A 21,551-nucleotide genomic window follows, 5' to 3' on the forward strand; every position below is an offset into this window, starting at 1 on the left:
CATTCTAATTCACCACCCAGAGCACCACGGATTAATTTGGAGTTCCATTCACTACGGTGTGAAGAAGAAAAAAAAAAAACAGGAAAAACAGGACAAAGGGGGTAAAAGAATGTCAGCGAGGAGTGGAGGAGGAGAGGGAAACAGGTAAATAGAAAGAATTATGAGATTTTTTGATGTAATAGAGTGAATCGGTGGTTCGGTTTGTAAGGAGAGTAACCTGAAGATGTAGTTCCAGGGCTTGAGGCATGTTACAAAATCATTTTATAGTAAGGATATCAGTGTGCAAAAGGGTGTCAAATGGGGTGACTCAGTTCTGACTCGTGTTGTCACCATAGTAAAATTACAATTTCAATTTCAATTCAATAGGAATAGACTTGATACTCAATGCCAATTCCTATACCACAATAATAATAAATACATAAAAACATATTCTTGTGATGGTCCACGATATTACTGTGAGACTTTTGATGACACGATATCACGATATTTTGGTTATTGTTACATCCCCTATTAATTAATAGAACTTTTATATTACCCTTTGGCTTTATAATTATGTAATCCTTCAATCAACCAGATTTGTTCCATAGTGGTCCATGGGCAAATGTGGTTTTATAGTTGCTCTGATAAAGCTCAAGGCTAATTCAGGAAAAGTTCACTTCTGCCTTGTGAATGTGACTTTTTTAGTACTGATATTTGCTCAAAGATACTAGCAATTAGTATCTGATGAAAAATGAAAGCCAGAATTTGAAAATAAAATCGATTTAGTGCAATTTTAATTTCAAAAACATAAAATCAACCGTCTGTAAAATTGCCATATGCTCCTTCTTTCTGTTATGTAATCTCTTAATAAAGAATGCTTTTATAGGCAGCTGGGAGGGTAAACACTGCACTAACAAGCTACCATTCACTATAGAGCCAACCAATTAATACAGCTCTCATATATTGGCGTGTATGATTTGGTAAAAGAAGTTATACATTTTCAGTGATGGGAAATATACTTGAAATGTATTTAGTTAGAGAATACTGAATGCCAGCATCTTTTTGTAACATATTCTGAAAGATGCTCCAGTCAGAATACTGTATTCTGAAAACTTAGAATCCTTTTCCATCAAGTTGCATTTACATTATAGTGTAAAGATGCAACATGGGATTGAAAACAGCATTGTGGTTGTTCCACCTTTTTTATGCATTTCCTGTCACTCACTGGAGATGGGAAAATCACACAAGCACTCACCACAAGAATGATGTCTCATATTTCTTTCACTAATATTGTGCAGTTTGAAAGAATTTTGGACATAGGACCTCATTTCCTAGTTAGCCAGATTGCTGGAGATATGTGGAGACACTTTTTTAAATATTCCATCCAGTCCTTGTATTTGCAGAGGTCACTGGAGCTAGGTTAGTGCATGTCAATGGTCATAGTTCGCCTGCCACTAAAAACAGTCTTACCCACTCCACAGTGCACCTGAAGCAAAACAATTATAACGCCAGACTGACAATGTAAATGTCTGTGTTGATAGAATAATGTCTGAAATAAAACTAACCTTGCATTGTATGAATCGTCGCATGTTGAGAGACAATTTTCTCATACATTAATCTGCCGCTGCCAAGCAAGAAGTACAACTCGCTGCTGCTGCTCAAACATAAATCCTTCAAATGCAAAGTTGGTTTTATTTCTAAAATTATTTTATCAACACAGACATTTACATCAACAGTCTGGCGTAATCATCAATTTGCTTCGGGTGCTTTGTGGAGTGGGTAAGACAGTAAGAGTTTTTAGTGGCAGGCTAACTATGGCCATTGACATGCACTAGCCTAGCACCAGCGACCTCTGCAAATACAAGGACTGGATGGAATATTTTAAAAAGTGTCTCCACATGTCTCCAACACTCTGGATCACGAGGAAATGAGGTCCTATGTCCAAAATTCCAGACTGTCCCTTTAAAGCCTAAATTATGTGACCAAGTACTGCAATGTATTCCCTTGATTTTAGGAAAGTAATTGTATTCTGAATACCACCAAAGGAGTAAACAGTTACAATTAGAATTCAGAATGTATTCAGTTACTTCCCAACAATTTAGTTTTAATTGTTACAAGGAGACAAGTAGATACTAGCTAAGCATATAAGCGTTAACCACTCTGCCACGTTGCCCTTACTTCAGACAGCTAACAACAAAATATGGCGGTCTCTGTGAGGGATTATTGACTGAGTAGGATGTTTCATAAGTGAATATGTGAATATGTGCTGACCTTTCAGACTGTCAGCACATATTCTTTGTGTAAAATTTATAATGAGTTAACATCAAAGAGTTATTTCAGAAACGTGATTAAGAATTACAGTGATATACAGCCCCTCCATACAGTCTGAAGGGTTGTATGCTGGTCTATTGATTTCTCTTCCCTCCTTGTTAGAGGTCCCAGCAGCCAATTTGTTAAAAGTTAATGATATAAAAGGTAAACACTGCGGCAGTCCCAGCTCTTATAAAGTCCTTATAATAAGACAGAATAGCAGTGATCCTCTTCAGATCTGTGTTAACAAGAAGTGACACAATCCCCCTGTGAATATTCATGCCATACTGAGTACACAACCACGGCAGATTTTACAGCTCCCAAAGCTCTCTCTAATAAAGCCACATCTACTTTTAGAGCAACTATGAAGCTGCAGCTATTTACTGATAAATAAGATGCAGTTTGGCAAAGCTCAGTTCAGGAAGTTTTAATAAAAAATGTAGCTAAAATCTGCAATAAATTCTAAGGAAAAGGCACTTGTCAACTCCAGCTATTTCACTGTACCAATACAGATCTGGGAATACTACTGCACACAGACATCTGGGTGGGGGTTCAGAGTATTAGCTAAGGTTTTCAGTTACAGATAAGGCTGGTCAGTGATTGGATCAATGCCAGTGTAATCAAATTAGACTGTTGGCCATACATTGGTCTACCCGCGTCCAGATAGACAAAATGGCTTGAGAAAGATACAGTGCATTTTAACATCAGAATGAAGTCAGCAAAAAGATTAGATTCAGTATTTGAAGAATTGTAAACTTACATTTTCACAATGATCTGCACTAGTCCTAAAGGTGCAGTACGTAACTTTCATGGTGGAGAGTCCGCCAGCTGCTTGTTTCCACGGAGATGTCTTTGCTTTGACTGGAATTTTCTACAGCACGGCATTAAACATCTCCATTTCCAAAGAAGCAAGGAAGTGACACTATAAGGTCAAGTTACAGATCATATTTGTGGAGAGGCGACTACACTAACATATTTTTGAGCAATAAAAATACCTTTAATTTACTTAACACTATTACAGAGCCCGCAGAAGCTCTGCATTTTATAGCCACTCTGCTTATATTTAAAATGTATTACTCATTTTACCAGATCGTTGGCATTTTTTGCCCCGAGAACATGAAAATTAGCACTGCACACCCGTACCATTAGGATGACACCCTCCGAATTTGAGATTGGTCAGATGAGCAGTTCGAGAGTTATGCGTGGAACAGACAAATACACAGATATACGTTCCTTGAATTAACAGATCGATATTACTCATTTTACTAGATCTTTGGCATTTTTTGTCCTAACAGCATGAAAATTGGCACTGCACACACCTGTACCATTGGGATCACACCCTCCAGATTTGACATCAGGCGGATGAGCAGTTCAATAGTTATGGGTGAAACAGGCAAACACACAGACAGGTCCATTAACTTCCTGCTCAAAACTGCAAAACTGAGAGACTCACATTTCACCATTAAGCAGAGGATTTTCATTTACATATTTCAATTTTTGAAGAAAGGCCTCTGAACATTTTTGTTGATGACTCAGAGTTGTTCAGATAATCACAGCTAAGTATGTAAATGTAGGCGGGGTCAAGGGGGAGGTGAAAAGAGACATTTTCTGAGTGCTCAAGCCTCAAATACAGTACAATAGAAGATCAATCAAACACTGACTAGTCGACTACTTAAACAAAAGCTAGTTGCAGCCTTAGTTTCCAGGAAGCTTGCAGATGAAGTACAGCAATGCTCAAACCACAGTGGCATATATTAGACCTTGGGGATCTTTCTAACAGCAGACTTCATCAGTGTCTTTCTGAAGAGGCGAAAACGCTGAATTAATTAATATACTGAACTAATTAAAAATCTGCAAACTCCACTTTGCCTCGGTATGTATTGACTCAGCTATAGTGACTTCCTGCTCATGTCTGACTGGTACGGGATAAGAAAGAGACTTTACAAATATGGGGAGATCTGACACCTCAGCACAGTCCAAAAGTGCAAGTCATTTAAAGGTGCATTGTGCAACTTTTCTGGTGGATATGTCACTGCTCTGCCTGCAATGATCCACAGAAGGACAATAACAGCTCTATATATATATATTTATTCAATTACAGGTGACAAGCATTCGGACTGTGAGCGGGGTCGCCTCTCCACAGATCTGACCTGTAACTTGGCCTGGTTTGGTCTCCATGAAGATAGAAAGGTTTAATGCCATACCGTGAAACATTCCTGACGAAGCAATAACATCTCCACAGTGAAAATAATTTAACTAACCCTTCACCCTTCAAGTTACACAATGCACCTTTAACGGACACATATTTTGCAACTGACTGTTATGAGCTTTTAAAAATGTAATATTATAGTCTCCACATCAAAATACATACTGGAGGAGTTGTATTTTACTTAATTCATTCTTATTTCAGTAATGCATTAATCCAAAGTCATATTCTCTGAGCACTCCAAAAATATTCCATTTATATTTTCCACTGATTGTTGCGTCACAAGTAAAAGTCTGAAACTTCTTTGCAGTTTTTAAAGGTGCATCGTGCAACGTTTTCTGGTGGCTTGTCTCCATGGAGATGTTATTGCTTTGCCTGGAGTGTTCCATGGTATGACATTAAACACATCTATCTAGCATTTTTTCATTGCAGTTGTTTCTATTGCTCAAAAATACAATCAGTTTCTCTGTGAATAAGGTTGCATCTCCAGAGACCTGACTTGTAATGTTGCCTACAGTTGTCTCCCTTGAGATAGATAGCTTTAATCTCTACCGTGAAACTTCTCAGACAAAGCAATAAAATCTCCATGAACACAATTAGGCGACGGACCTTTCCAGTCCATGAGCCCTCCCCAGACCCGTTCTGTGATCAAACTCTGTTCACAATCGCATGGCTGTATTAGTATCGCACTCATAAGGGATTAGGACTTACTTGTTTACTTTTTTATTGTTTATTCCTATTTTTATTATTTTAAGTTGGAACGTGTGAAATACTAATTTCAAGGTGACCAAAAGCATGTTTGAAATGAAAAAGGCCACAAGAAGGCATACTGTGTTCTATAAATCCATTGTGTTTTTAAATACTATACACCTTCACTAGAATAATTTGGACAATTTGGGCCCTAGAATTTACAGTCTCTACTGAATTAATGATGAAAGGATCTGCTAACTCGAAAGCTACCACTACATGACATCACAAGGTAGAGCAGAGCATTTTGAGCTTTGGAGATGTAGACAGACTAATAATAAAGGCTTATTCAAGCATGTGTGAATGAAACAAAACACAACTCCAGGTATGTTTTTGAAGAGGTTACAACATTCTAATATGGCTTAAAGGTTAGAAGAGTCAATTTTGCGTAATATAAGACCTTTAATATCCAAAACCTCTGACATGACTCAACACCGACCATCTTTGTTGTTGCCATGAATAGGACTTCAGTCAGCTTCGCCTCTTGTCTCTCGCTCAAAGTGAAAGCAATTATCATCTCAGAATTTCCCCCATTGTTGCAGAAAATCTTATCACACAACACTCGTTTTCATACAGCAATTTTGTGAAAACTTAAACTCAGAACAACTCAGAGCACTTTCAGTGGTTTAAACTAGGAACATTTTTAGAATTGCAAGTTTCATTTCCAGTAGCCGGCAATACAAAACAGTCACCATTGTTACAGCAAGTTAATTTGTGCCAATTCCGCTGAGTGCACGCCAACTGCAGAACACAACACAAGGAAAACAGACCATTGTTTATGAGCAGATGTATCTTTGGGAAAAAAATAAATAAAAAAATAAAGGAGAACACTGCCCAAAGATCTAATTTTCTTATTTTATCTTTTCAGTGTTGTCTGTGTAATCCCTCAGTCAGCCAGGTAGGTTCTATAGCAAAAGAAAATGTGATTATGTCAACGTTCATTATCTTCTTAAGTTCTGACAGGGCTTTGGTACGTCACTGCCTTATATCTGTCTGAACGGAGAACTGAAACTGACTCTAATATACCCCTATGGTAAACAACTGGGGTATGTTAGTTTAGTCTGTTACTAGTTACAAGGTAGTGACTTTCAGAACCTTGTCAGAAGTGAAGAAGCTACTTAGATTAGTACCAAAACATATGCAATAAAAAGTCCAGTTAACAGATTCATCTTTCCAATGCTAACCTTAAAAGAACTGTAATAATGTCATAATATATTAAAAAGGTGGTGCAGGAAATTAACCCAGATTGCCCACTTTTTGAAGGGTTTCTGCTCTAACTAGTGCTTATTATTCTCTAGGGAAAAGCACGTCTCCCATGTTCCACTGCTGATGGTTGGGGGAGGGCCTCATATACCCCAGCTGTGGCTAAAGAAGAAACTTACCATCACCATGTTGACTGAAATGTTAGTGCAATTAAAAGTGTATAAAGAATAATTTTTAAAAGTACTTTATTAAAGTGCGTATGACAAGTTTTGACAGCTCTTTAATTTCTCCTTAATTTGATGGGATAATACTTGTTGTGATTATAAATTATAGTTTTACACCAATCAAGAAGCAATTTGTGAAGAAAAGTTGAAAAATGTGTTGACAATTATAGGAAGTGGAGAATTCTATTTTAGAGTAAGATTTCTGATATTTTTTTAAACATTATTTCCACAAAATAATGGTGTTCTCATAATTTTATTTGTCAAATTTCTGTGCACATTAGAGGAGTTGCTACATAATAGTGTGATCATATAATTTCCAATCAGGAAGTAAAATTTGAAATCTAAAAAATAGCTAAACCAGTAAAAGCAACTGCAAAATTATAATGACCATAAGTGTGTTTCAGTAAAATGAGTAGTTCAACCTCTCATAGGCACTTTAATTTATAATAAGTATTAATAACAATATCGTCAGAAGGCTTGGTCTAAAATCAATTTGTTGAAATAGCCCCATCTCCCCCTTTCCATCAGTTATCTCGTTTTTGCTTGGTGCATGGTCTGTGAGCTCAGCGCAGTTAGCTGTGTGAGAGAATTCAATCGACGCTGGCTTGTATCGGCCATCACTCAAACCCGATTGGACTCCTGTGTTCTCTGTGTTCTCCCATAGGCTGCATGCACTTGTCACTTACATGCGTTGGTGACAGCGAAGCTATTTGCGGTCTCTATGTTGTCCACATGGGGCACCAGGTTAAAGGGCGCCTCCGTAGCGTTGGGGCTGGTGTTGTGGAGGAAGATGGCCAGGCGAAACGCGGTGTACTCCTGATCAGTATTCCTAATGAACAAGCCACCTAGAGAGGGCAGAAAAGGAGGGGCGGGAGGCATGATGGAGGGATGAGGAAGTAAGTTATCAAGGGGTCAAGAGGAAGTGCAATGGGAGACAGGGACAAATAAGGCAGAGGGAGGGGAAGATGGATAGAGCGGGATGGGTGGAGGAAAACAGAGGGGGGAGAAGGGGGGAAAGAAAGGCAACATCTTCATTAGCTTTGTTACAAAAGGCAATTTGTCTTAGAAACCCTTACACACATACACACACATACACACACATGCACATACACGCACAAAACGCTCATTTAGACACCGCTGCATCGACAACTTCTGAGGAGGATTCCCAGGGAGGAGCAGGCTTACAGCGAGCAGTCACAGTCATATAGCAGGTTGAGTTTAAAGTGAAATTTGTTCTTTGAGGTATAGCTGCCAGTGGGGGTCTGCAGCTGTTTAGAATCAGAATTCACTTTTGTTAAGTTTTTAGTTTCATTTCCATTCATTATTTTTTGCTTGTTATCTGAGTTATTTTAGTCCTAGTTTAGACATTGTCTAGTTGGGTGAGTTCAGTTGTCTAGTTAGTCCAGTTGTTTGGATTTAAGGTGAGGATTAGGAAATGTTTAAGGTTAGGATTTGGTTAAGATTAACAACAGGGTTAGATAGCCATTCTTCTGGTCCAGATAATCCCAGGTACGTAGACAGCAATATAATATGGTAATATGGCGACTACTGCATTATCAGCCTCATACAGTAGCATAACTGTCCATGTGATTTTTCTCATTGCCTTTGTCTCTGTAGAACACCGGTTTAGACTTTCTTTAGTTCTTTTTTAGTGGTTCAGTCTTGCTTAAAACTTTGGGAGTTCTATAGTAGTCCTGTTTTTGTCTTTGTTTAGTTACAAGTACAGTGACAGTTTGTTTCAGATTTAACTTAATTCTTGTTTTGACAATTGGTAGCTCATTTTAGTTAAAAAGTACATGTTTAGTTCATTTTTTAAACAATGTAAAAACAACATGCTTCTTTTTATAGGCAAAAAGTTGTTTTAGGTTCAGGAATGAAGCTCATTTCGCTGATCCAAGTAAGAAAATGACTCAAACACTATACACACACAAATAAATGCACAATAAGTGAAGCACGTAGCGTTTATTTGCTTGGCTTTGATGTGACCCTAATGAGAGGAGAACAGTGACAGGTCCAATATCTGCACCTTTGCCTCTCCATCATCCCAGCCTGATAAATGATATTGATCAGATGTAATTTAATACAGCCACTAAACCAAAGGGGGCTAAAAATAGAGAAGTACTAAGCACCTGTGAATCCAATCAAATATGCATGTGTTTACCTGTGATCCCACCACCACACTATCTGCAATTCTACTTTATATTCGACTGTATGTGATCATTTTGTGACATTTAAGTGTAAAGATATGAACTGTCAAATCAAACTCCTCAACTTTAGTCATCATTTTTTGCAGTCAGTTACATGTAAAGATGCACTACGTAACATTTCTGGTGGAGCACCTACCACCTTCTTGTCTCCATAGTGATTTTTTTGGTCTGTCTCCAGTATTCCACAGTATGGCATTGATGCATCATTCTCCATGGTGACAAGCAAGTGACACCACGCTAGTTTACAGGTCAGATCTGTGATGTAGTGCACCCACTCACGGTAAGAACGCATGTTTTAAGGATGTAAAAATAAATACATAGAATAAATAACTAAATAGAGGTGTAACATTAACCAAAATATTGTGATATCGTATCGTGAAAAGTCTCTCAATAATATCGTGGGCCATCACAATATATCGAATTGCAAGTTTCTTTGCTTAAATTCATTGTTATGGTGCAGAAATAGTTAAAAAGAACACAGGAAACATAGACCATGATCCTTTGCTCCGTTTTGACGCAAACTACATGAAGAAATAGCAGTTTTAAGCACTTTTAAGTCTTATTTCTTTGGATTAAGTCTTGTCAAGGCATTTTAAGAGGAAAAAGTAGCATATTCACAATTTTGTTAGCCTCCACAAAATATTGCAATAAATACCATACTGTGAGATGTATATCATGAAAATATCGTACCCTGAGATTTAGATATTGTTACATCCCTAATAATAAATTGATAGATAAATGTCATACTGTGGAACATTCCAGGCAAAGCAATAACTCTATGGAGACAAGCGGGTGGTGGGCTCGCATTAGAAAAACTGCATAGACCAATAATACTAGCAGTTGTCATGGCTACAGATGTACTAGTAGTATTTGTACTAGCAGGTGTAGTAAAAGTACATGTCCCTTTAGCTATATTTAATTATCAATAAACTACAGGTTTTTGTCTCACTTTAAAATGTGATGTTATTAGCCTGTATTATTAGCATTAGTGTGTATTATGAGTACTTGCTTTTGGCTAAATGTAATAGTATCGCACAAAAGATGAACTCTGAACCTGGATATAAACCATCATTGACTGGACCGGGGTAAATGCATGACCTTGACCTTTTTTGCAGTGAATCTAATTATCCCACACTACGGCAGTACAAGAGAAGAAGTGCTGCCAAATTTGAGGCTGGCCCCCGGAGGCAGAACTGAGATATGGCATTCATAAAAACATGACAGATAAACACAGTACATGAAAACTCCCTGCCTCCGGCTACAACTGTCACTTGGATCAAGACACAGGCCACTAGCAATGAGCCATAAACATGTGGCTATGGGGATTGTGTAATATATGGAACTGCACCTTTTCCATAACACAGTGAACAGAACGTCATGCCCGCCGGCGTACTCTTTATTAGTTTAGTATTAGATCTGGTTTAGACCTGATCTTTAGAAATATGACATTGGCAATACGTTGTGTGACTGTAGGGATTTAATTGCAGCGTCAGTGAATTGGCTCCACATAACATTATTATGAAAAATGTACTGCATATTACCTTGTACACTAAAAAGAAAACCTTCAGTACCTTAACTAGTAACGGTTAAGGGTTCTATGTTACACTAAATTGACTCCTTTGAGCTGTAAGCCATGTTGTAATGTTGTTACCTCATCAAAAACATACACGTGTGGTGATTTATGTCATTCGCACATGATTGAGTAATGTATTTGTAGTAATGTGTATATTTCCAAAGCTCAGAATGCTTTGTTCCATTTTGTGATGTCATGCAGTGGTAGTTTTCAAGATAACAGCTCCTTTTACCTTTTGTTCAGGAGAGATGGACAATTCCAAGGCTGAAACTGTCCAAATGATTCTAGCGAAGGTAGTGAAGGTGTATGAAAAAAACAAGCACTTCCTGTATTACTTCCAGTGGAGCATTTCCTGTATTACCGCATGACATCACAAGGTCAGAATTCAGCCTAAATATGTAGGGTTTGTGTGTTAAACATGTGTGAATGAAAAAAATCACAACTCCAGGTATATATGTGATAAGGAAACAATAATAAAATAGAGTAAAATCATTAAATGTGTGAATGTTTTGTTTTTTTGTTGTTTTTTTTACAATTTTTAAATGTTGTAAAATTTTAATTAATGCAGTGGCTACCTTGTCTGTATAGAGCATGAGATTATGTCAGTGAGCCTAATGTTAAACCAATGGACATTTCAAAAGTATCCTGACACTACAGAGTAATACATACCACACATGCCAGTGGTGAGGCAGCAGCTTATCAGCTTGTTCCATTCTTTCTTTTTTTTTTCTTTTCTTTTTCGAATACATCTCTATGGACTGCTGCTAAAAAATGGCAAATTTGGTCAACTTTTAGGCATTTGCTCTCACAATTCCTGACTAAATAAAGGCATAAATAGAAAATCTTTGTCAAAATCTTGTAAAACTTCTCCCATACATAAACCTGCTGCTTAACACATACTACAAAGACTATATCTGAGTGGCGTAACATTAGCTTCAGTTTTCCTTGTTCCAAAATACTAATCAATCCAATTCACCATGTATAAGATTAGCATTAGCAATGACATTTTTAGCATCTCTTTACAGACAACTCAATGTCAGACGGCCAGACTATAGCCAAAAAGCATAATTTCCTTACACCTCTGCAGGCTGCGTGTTTGTGTACAAGAGCCTGGGACCAAATTTGATTTATTCATCTATTTTGTGAAACGGCGTCTCTCTCTGCGCTGAAAAGAGCTGTTGATGTCGTGGCTAGCTGTGAATAGATGTTGAAAACCATTTGGAGCATGTCTAGGTTGAACTTGTAGCTATGCACCTCGCACAGTTTGAGAGTGATGTGATTTAGGTTGTATTGAATTGAATGGAGCTGACAGAATGTTCCATCACTTTGAGACAGAAATACAAAAGATGGGATTTAAAATAAGCACTGCTAGATGCATCTGTTCCTCAGGTCTATTTCACGTTTGGTGTTTAAGTTTAATGCGCCTTTTCTGAAAAGCCACTTTGTAACTGTGTTTATTATGCACAGCTCACTTCTGTAGAGTCTATGCATTGTGGAAGGGTATTCTACTCAAGTGAATGCATAAATTATATATAATAGCAAATGGGGAAACTAGTGTTGTTACAAGTTGCAGTAGTAATCGCAGTGTAGCTATGGCTGAGCTCAGTTCAAAATTAGGCACATTTTAGGGTATGAAAAAGCTTATGATCTGCTACTTGTATGTTATACACTCTTTTTACCAAAAATAGTAAATTATAGTTTAATATTATGGATAGCTTCACTTTTGTGAAGTGTGAGCATTTTGTGGTTCACCAGGTTCAGAAAGACTTTGAAGGAGCCGTATGTTTTGATGTTACATTTCATAAACTTGACCTGCCTGTGTTTCCAAATATGAGTTAAACATGTTCAAATCTAATAGAGCTAACAATAACAACTGTAATACGAATTCATTCTTAATAACAAACACAGACATAATGAAGTTTATGTTCAAATTTAGTGTTTTGTTTTTTTTTTTGGTTTCAGATTGATATGTGTAGCACTGAAATAAAGTTCTACACATTATCAATGTGGAACGCCTCTCACTGAAAGTGATCAGAAAATGCACAATGTCAAGACGATTACTTGAATCTGATTGGTCGAAGCTCCACAACAGCGGCGCAAGCTGAAAAGTCAAAATTTTGTTGCATCCATTTGAGAGAAAACCACAGACGTCTCTCCCTGTCCACACATTCACAAAGGGCTTATCTTCTGCATGACTTTCACAAATAAAATAGTCCATATTGACACTAAAATAAGATGAAGTTGGCATTGCCAAGTTTGTTTGGGCCCTTCACTCTTGGCTTCTGCACAAACTTCAATGCTGCTCTGTAATTGGTCCTATCCTTACAGGGGCACATGCCAAGATGGATCCTCTTGAGTTGGTGAACTCACAAATATCGCGAGAATCTATCTTGCTGTAAAAGATTAGATAATTTAATCAAAAGACAGAATAAGCTTCACATGAGTCTTTCATTTGAGTTGCCAGTTGCAGTGCTAAAATCCAATTGGTTTAAACCTAAAATTACTTAATCCCATCACATGCAGCCAATCCTTACTCTGTGCTAGTGCAGCTTCCGCAGCTCAGTGTCCACATACCAAGAATGAGAAACACTTTGTCCTCTATATGCAGGTTTAGGTAGTTGTAACCCAGTTTCAGTTGTGATTGTTGTGCAAGAGCACAGGCGTCCAACTGTCCCTTTAAGTTTGAAGTCATGATGCAATATATTTCCATTGCAGCCATGACCATTGTGTTGGGAGAAATCTGCTCTTGGTGTGTTGTACACACATTTCTTTTTCATGGTAATAAAAAATAAGACAGAAAAAGAACTTGTCTCAGACTTCTGTCATGTTCTGTGCCCTATGCTCTTTTTCCCACTCAAAACATTGCAGCAAGAAAGCCTGTTTTTGTCTGTACACTTGTGAGCATTGCAGAGGTATGCAAATGACTCCAGGTGAATGGCCCCAGAGCTCAGCCTGGTGCCAAGTGTGTGACTTGAACAATCTGTGAGGATCCACCGCACATGCATAAGGCCACAACCAACAGATCACCATGAGGACAGCATGTTTAAGAGGTGAAAAGGGGAAAAACAAAAGAGATCTCTTTTACTGTACAAGAATAAAATCTGCACGAGGAATAACTTAAAAATAAAGTAGCACTGATTTCACTACAGTTCCATTATAATGGAGTCGTACAAAGCTGGAGTCTGAGAACAAACAAGAGAGCTAGGACTGAGCAATATTCAAACTGAAATGGTCTAAAATCCTTTAGTCTAAAAATGAAATGCCATAGAAAATCCAAAGATAAACCACAAAACCCCAGAAGTGACGCTCAGCTGTGACCAGATGATGGGAAAGCAATCCCCTGCCGCAGATATCAGCAAGCCATGAGGAAACCAAACAGAAGAATGGACTCCATCCAAGACTCCACACAGCACTAAAGTAAAGAGGGGCCCTAAAAGTAGACCATAAATATAACTTAATCCGTGCTGGACATGGAATTTACATTGGCCATCCACTTTGCCACAGCCTTAGTGTGTCCACACTGGCCCATACACCAGCTCCTGTGGTTTACCAACATGTGAGGGAGAGGATGTTTAGCATATTAAGTTTATTGGCAGACGTATGGAGACAGAGTCAAAGAGCTGAATCTCATTATAGGACCTCCCATCTGCCCCCCGCGAGGAATGATGCAGTGCATTTACTGTCTCACGCGCGCCTGGCTCCGTGCGCGCGCGGCTCTGTGCATATGTGCCGGAGGAGTCTAACAGAAGGAGACAGAGAAGAAGATTTCACCTCTTTACGCATGTGTGATTCCGCGCGCGATCCAACGACATTCGCGATTTGGCTAACTTTGTGTGATCTATAAGGCATCTCCCGCACTGAGCGAGAGGGGGAGAATACTGCAGTGTCTAAACAGTGGAGAAGAGGCAACAAACCGCGCCGTAACATGCACGGACACACAACACACGCAAAAGTCTACAATTTAACAGCAACACTCATACAAGACACATACCATCAAAATAAATGAGGACATGAGTAATGGTTGACAAGGGAAATATGACTTGTTATTTTCTCACAGTGTCATGCTGAGCGGTGGATGTCCGCTCTGTTCAAATTAACAAAATTAATAGTCAAAAGAGAGGAAATGTTATTTCGCACTCACCTATCTGCACCGAGCTCGGAAAAGCCCCCGCTGCCAAACCCCAAAGGGCGGAATACACCCCAAGAAAGTGCCAAGAAATAAGAATAATCCTCATGTTTCTTCCCATCAGTCCCTTCAGAAACTGTTGAGAGACATCGAGAGACAGCAGAGAAAGAGGGAGAGAGAGAAAAAGAAAAGGCGCCAGGAAGAAGAGGTTGTCCCCTCTTGTTTTATCCAGCGGTATTCCTTATTCCATGGTGTTTTCGCGGCTTCCTTGCCCCTGCAGTGTCCGCTCAGGAGCGAGCAGTGCGTCCGGTGCACATGGAGGAGAGAAAGAGTGGAGGGAAACTCGCTCCGGTGATTGGAGCCTGCATGGAGCCACTGGACATGCGCGCCCCGTCTCTCCCTCTCCTCTCCGGAGCGCACTCGTCTTTCACACGTACGTTTCGCTTTCTTCTCCCACCATCCGTCACTTTTCCCCGCCTGTCTGACTCCTTTAACTTAGTGTAACGTCGGATCTATTGATAAGGCAACGGAGGGTGTGACTTGGTGTTTGCGCGCGCGGTCCTCGGTTCCACCTCGTTCAGCGGATGACTGCATCTAACCTGACAGCCTCCAATGTTTTGATTCACCGCCAGTCTCCGGGATAAGTGACATAAATGCGTGGGTATGTGCGAAATGACCAGGAGGAATGCATTTAATACCGAACGCGGCTGTTTGTGCTGCGGAGCTCAAGTTAAAATAATGCCAGCCACGGTCCAAAATGCATTCTGGCACACTCAATGTTTTAAGTGGTTCCCGGAGAGAGCTCAGGGGGATCTCTGCTCCTGCCGCGTCCCTCACTGCACCCTAGGGACCCACCAAAAGCATTCTGATCTGGAATGCAAATTACATCATAGGAACCTTGACCAGTCAACACAAGCTGAGAATGCGCATAAAGAGAAACGATCAACATAAAGGCTAAAGCTGTGCATTAAATTAACCCGAGAAAAGTCCTTTGTGAAGACGAGAGATACAAGAAATACATGATAATATATTCATTACATTGTCACAAAATATTATTGCTACTCTTTATTATTTGGTGCAATTACAAGATGGAGGAGAAGTCACAAACCTGATAGTTCACAGAATTGCTGTACTGATTGTGAAATATATGAAGAAAAATGAAGCCTTTTTCTAAGAATCTAAGCAATCTGATTTCTTTATTTGAATGATCAGATAACAGAAATGCCATATAAACAGTTGCATCTGATGTAAGTAATTGATTGCCTTCTAAGAGGAAAAAAAATATATATATATACAATGTTGAATATTGAATTTCAAGATTCATTTCAGTTTGCCTTCCTAATACAAGTGACTAAAAATTGATCTTTTAACTGACACATGTCACCAGATGTTTTGGATGATCAGATTTATTTTGGGCATGTAAACAGATCTAAGTTATCTGATTATTAATTATCAGATTTGAACTGGTTATGTAAATGTACCCGGTGACACCAAAACTTCTTAGTCTCAAGCACTCATTTGAATAGTACATTTCTCTTTGGCTAGACATACAATTTTCAAAAGTTCAAATTGTTCACCATTTGATCCAGTGCCTCTGTCCTTGGTGCTGAATACACATATGCTCTTTCCTCTTCTAAAACATACTCACATCTTGGTAATATCACAAGAGACCACAAGGATCGCCAGTACAAACAAGGAAGTATAAATGTGAGTTTGGTGAACCTTGGACAGAAACATGGGGTCAGTGGTGCATTGGCCCCAGCTGCGAGCATTCTGTTAGTACCAGTTGTTTTGGGTAGCCAGCTTGTAGTGGGTTGGTGAAGCCGACAGAAGGTATGGGATGGGGTAGTTACACGGTGGAGAGCACGCTTTCATTTTTCCAGATGGCAAAACCAAAGAGGCGCTCCACCGACCGTCCCAGAGAAGAATGCGCTCCATACATTTCTGATGGGCAGGCTCGTGTGCATCTGCACCACATCTCAGATTCAAAAGTCAGAGTCAATTACACCACTAGAATTCAAGTTTTTAGAATTATGTTTATACAAAATGGTAGTTTAGTGTAATCACAGTGCATCACCAGTTTTTATATATTTTTATTTATATCATTCTCAAAGCTGCTCTACATTTATGTATGTCTTATTCATTTACGCTGTAGTAAGTGACCTGCTGTGTGTTTCTTATAATGTATTTCTTATTCTGTAAAGCACTTTGAATTACTTTGTGTACAAATTGTGCAATAAAAATAAACGAGCTTTGCCTTGCCTTGCTGCCCTGCCCCATGGGAACTGTTCTGCCCCTCCACCCCCCGTCACTTACTCACACATATTACATTCATACATAGGCAAGGTGTCTTCCCCAAAGACACAACAGCGAGCACTGATTGGTGCTGGGATCAAACCACCAGCACTTGGCTCTGTGAGTGAACAGTGTAATAACTGAGCATATGTTGTCCAATCTTTAAAGCATTAGAAGTAATCATTGTAGTATGTTTCAGGACATTTAACGAGTAGTGACTGAATTTATTAACCAGGAGAATACTAATGAGATTTAAAAAAAAAAAAAAACTTTTTAAAGAGCGTTCTGGCCAACAGTGAAACAACATGAGGAAACACAAAAAAACAAGTGCACATTACTGAGGCAGTGTCCAAGGCTTTTGGCTTGCATTTCACTAACAAAGTACTAGAAATACCATTACATAGCTGCATGAGAAATTGCATGAGAGAAGTAGCATTAATAGTCATTATAGGTGGTTTTCAGATTCTACAATGTGAGGATGTCAAACTGTGGGGCAAAATGTGGAGCATGAGCCAGATTTCCCTACTGATTACATTGTACTTTTTATGAAATATCCATCTGTATCTATATTTTATATTACTGGCCTCTAGAGCTGCTATCTGAGGCCATAGTGGTAGGATTAATACTTAGTCAGTTGTACTAATACATAATTCAATTTTAGGTAGACATCTATAACCTATAATTGTTCAGTAAGTTGCAGCAATACAAGCAGCAGCATCGGCAACCATGAACACCAGTAACGTGATTAGCGTCAGTCTTATAATCAAATTACAAACTCCCTTTGATTCGAAAACACATCCAAACATGTTCAAAGCGCCGCATTCACTAGAGTCCAGCTCCAGCTCCCCACTCTCCACTGCCTCTGTCCATGGTGCTGAAAACCCCCTCTGCTATTATAATGAATGGAGCAGCTGAATCTTCACCGCTCTGCCATGGACACTGCCTAAAATAAGCCTGCCTCTCCACTATCACGTCCAGTCACTCTCCATGGATTCATTTATGCTGATTACGGACATCACGTGTTGTGGTGGGCACACGGGGCACTTCACTGGCCTTCATGGCTCATTAGCAACGAGATGCACAAAAACGTTGTGTTGTGAATTAAGCTAAATGGGGTTCTATAGCCTCTGCACTGCGTATGGACCAGCAAATAGAATGTGTGCTCCTTACAAGGTTAATGAACTAAGTGGATGTGAAAATACTTGTGAGACGACGCAGCAAGAGGACCACACATTTCCATATAAATTAATAGAGTATAGGTTAACGTTAAATAAAAATATCTGTAAGCAAAATTACAAGATTGCTGTTGTAATGGATCTCAAAATGGCACTGTGTAGCTATAATGTTGGTAAAATGTGTGCATATTTTTCACAATAAAAAGTAATAAAGAAAATACATGTTTTCTTTTCTAATTTTCAGGGTTTTTTTTCTTCATGTATTTAAGCAAAAATGGCCTTACCCCTGTACAGATATATCGCATAAGCAGCTCTTGAGGTCAAAATGTTATGTATGCATGCGGTCAGCTTCCAAAAATCAAACATATTATTGTCTGATCATCAGGAAGTGTACATTCGTGTTACACTTTGGTCTCTGACAGTTGTGAAAAGAGCTTATAAACTCACTGAGGTGAATAATTAGGATGCTCTGAATAGATAAGGGAAGTGAGGAATAACTTTTGGACCACTGCAATCCATTTAAGATAAACTAATCTTTAAACATTTCATCATTAGTTGGGCCAGTCCCAAGTCTTTATAAACCAAGATGATAGTGTAGATAGAAAGGTTCATAAGGAAGATACTCAGATACCATATCTCCTAGGCTGCCGTGTTTCACCTGATTTGCACTACACAGGCTCTGAATGCCAACACACTTGAAGTCTTCCAGGGAGGCTATGAGGAAATCTCAAAGCATACGAGATGCATACAACTGCTATATAGCATTTAGTTTCAGTCTTATGTTCCTATATGTTTTGTGTGGGTGGGTGTTTATCACTTTGTAGGGACTCACATCTGAATATACATCAAAATGGAAAAAATCAGGTCAGGTTTGGTTAGGGTTTGGCAAGTAGTATCTATGGTTAGGCTAAGGCTAAGATCAGTCTCCATGAAATCAACGTATGTCAACATAATGTTCCCAAAAAGCACCTTCATTTACCATAATTTGGTAACGTCCTATATTATGCTCAATTGAGTGTTTAGCTTTAATCCATGTTAGAATGTTGCTACCTCTTCAAAAACATACTGAGTTGTGTTTTGTTTCATTCACACATGTTTGAGTAATCTTTTCTTATTAGTCAGTCTGCATCTCCAAAGCTCAAAGTGCTGTTTCACTTTGTAATGTTATGAAGTGGTAGTTTCCAAGTTGACAGCTACTTTTTATCTTTTATTTAGCAGAGACTGTATATTCTGTGGCTGAAACTATCCAAATGATTCTGGTGGAGGTTAAAAACACAGTGGAGCACTTCCTGTATTACTACATGACATCACAACGTGGACCTGAGTGTTTTCTGTTTGAGAGAAGAACTCCTAAACTGCCTAAATATGCAGGGGTTGTGTGTTAAACATGTGTGAATGAAACAACACACAACTCCAGGTATGTCTTTGATGAGAAAACATTACAATATAGATCAGAAAATAAAAATCTTAAAAATCTACACAGAGAAAAATTAAGAAGGTTTCAGCAGTCACATTCACTTAGCAGTAATTTAGTCTGTTGAAACATTTACTACTAGAGTTCATTAAGCTTTATGCAAAACATTTCTTGGTACAATTAAATTTTTCAGCCAGATGAATTACACACTCTTCGTATTGCCAGCGCATGTATAGAAATGAAAACCTCTCCAGAAAGCGATTTTTTAGCGTCCATTTCGTCCCCATCTTTCAAAATTAAACAAGTCTGCTTTGCACTTTTGCATGTTAAGAATTAGCAAAGAATGGTTTGACCCAGCAGGCGTATTACAGAAATAAGTACTTTTGTAGCGCCACGCATTGTCTCTCAGTCTTTTCATTTTCAGCCTGATTGAGCAGAGTCAATTACTTTGCTCACAGTCAATATATCACTTTGATAAAACCGTCCAATCAGCAGGGAGTCCTAGAGGCAAGAGGCAATTAACTCTTTCTTTTCCTGCTCAAATCATATTGGTGACTGTAATATGGTGCTTTTCACTGGGGCTCTGCTAAACCACATCAGACTGGAGTTATTGGATTCTGGGTACTGCGTTAGCCAACAGATGTAACAAGGCAACATTTATATTGTGCAATCTGAACGTCAATAAACAATACTGCTAATGGTAGCTACTTATCTTTCGCTTGCAGTTGACCTTGTGTTTGAAAGCAAATAGGAAAAGTCAATATTAGGCTTCCTTTACAAAGGACGGTTACCCTGTGGGGTTAGGGCTTTTCTCTGTAGGATTGGGAAATTATGAGCAATTCACAAGCTAAAAAAACAGTTACAGTACATACATTAATACATACATCAGCAAAATTATCAAAAATGGCAGCACATAAAGCAAACAGGGAGAATTGTCTTTTCGTCCTTTTGATATGTTAAGTTGTGTGTGTTTAGAGAAAGTGTCTTCTAAAAACTTTGTAGTGACCTTTATATTTTCTTTCACATCATTTGACAATAGACAAAAGTTTGTTTGTCTTAGTTTTTGAGCATATAATAGTCAAACTGAGTTGAGTTCTTTGAGATTCAGATGTAGCCCCAGTGAGTTCTATGGAGCCTGTCCCGAAAGTGACAGAAGTTTTTATTTTTTATTTTTTTTCCTGAACATGTAATAATCAAACTGCCATAAATGAGTCGCCGACAGCTAACGATAGTTAACAGACTCTATTTATTTTCAGGAGCTAGCGATACCTAACGTTACATTAAACTTTCTCGGGCGTCCATATTTTCTCTAACTGTTGCAATGGAGTGCATTTACAACAGATCTCAGGAGAATTGACTCAGGCCCCTTCCACACTAGTACGTATTCGAGTACGTATATCGATTGAAAACGGCTCCAGAGACAGAATGATCTGGTGCCACCAGCTCCCATCAATTCATCTGAGTACGGATCTGATCTGGCACCTTCTGAAAACATTGATACTCTGATACGCTGATGTAGGCCTATGTGCCGCAAAGTAGCTAATTCACTGCCAAAACGGTCTATGCATATGACCTGCAGATGTATAATCTCTGGAAAGTTTCACATGAACATCATCTCCAACGCGACAGAAGCACAGAACAGACTCACCATCAACAGAACGCCCCTCTGTCACAGAAAGAACACATATAATCCACTGAGTCGTGTCCTTTAGTCTGACGAAAGCTGAACTGCATCAGTGCACAATAGTGAGTTGTTTTTTGAGCTCAGTTTATGCAAATTAGCCATGCGTTTTAAGTTTCGTTTCTGTAAAATGTAAACAAATATGCTCAAAGCTGTGTGGATAAGGAAGGATTGCGGACACAGAAACGACGAGTGTGGACACAGATCGTTTCCGATATGGTGTAAATGGGGTCTCAGATTTATTGACCGCAAACATTCGGTATAGAATGCATCATTTTAAGATTGGCTGAAAACACAAGAAAAAATACAAAATGTATTTTAAAAACACATTTTCAGGAGCCAGTGAACAATACAAGCACTCATGGTCCTGTTCAGGTGAATTTCAAAAAATGCGAAGTGACTAATTAAAAA

The 21,551-nt window shown here is 38.7% G+C and overlaps 1 protein-coding gene across 3 annotated transcripts in view; it reads right to left on the bottom strand.

The window, feature by feature from the left end:
* gria4a (glutamate receptor, ionotropic, AMPA 4a) overlaps nucleotides 1-14,696 on the bottom strand; it is a 175,594-nt gene extending 160,898 nt beyond the window's left edge. For 2 of the 3 annotated variants that reach the window (XM_055166822.1, XM_055166823.1), the window contains exons 1-2: nucleotides 14,591-14,684; nucleotides 7,356-7,514 (exon numbers count right to left, since the gene is read on the bottom strand). In XM_055166822.1, coding sequence (XP_055022797.1) covers nucleotides 7,356-7,514; nucleotides 14,591-14,684 — 253 coding nt within the window. Of the gene's footprint in view, nucleotides 1-7,355; nucleotides 7,515-14,590 lie in introns of all 3 variants that reach the window. The other variant, XM_020940440.2, reaches the window with a different exon arrangement.
* Nucleotides 14,697-21,551: the final 6,855 nt, after the last annotated feature.

Source organism: Boleophthalmus pectinirostris, unplaced genomic scaffold, assembly GCF_026225935.1.
Source record: "Boleophthalmus pectinirostris isolate CB_2022bp ecotype Guang Dong unplaced genomic scaffold, ASM2622593v1 HiC_scaffold_9, whole genome shotgun sequence".
Classification (NCBI taxonomy): Eukaryota; Metazoa; Chordata; class Actinopteri; order Gobiiformes; family Gobiidae; genus Boleophthalmus; species Boleophthalmus pectinirostris.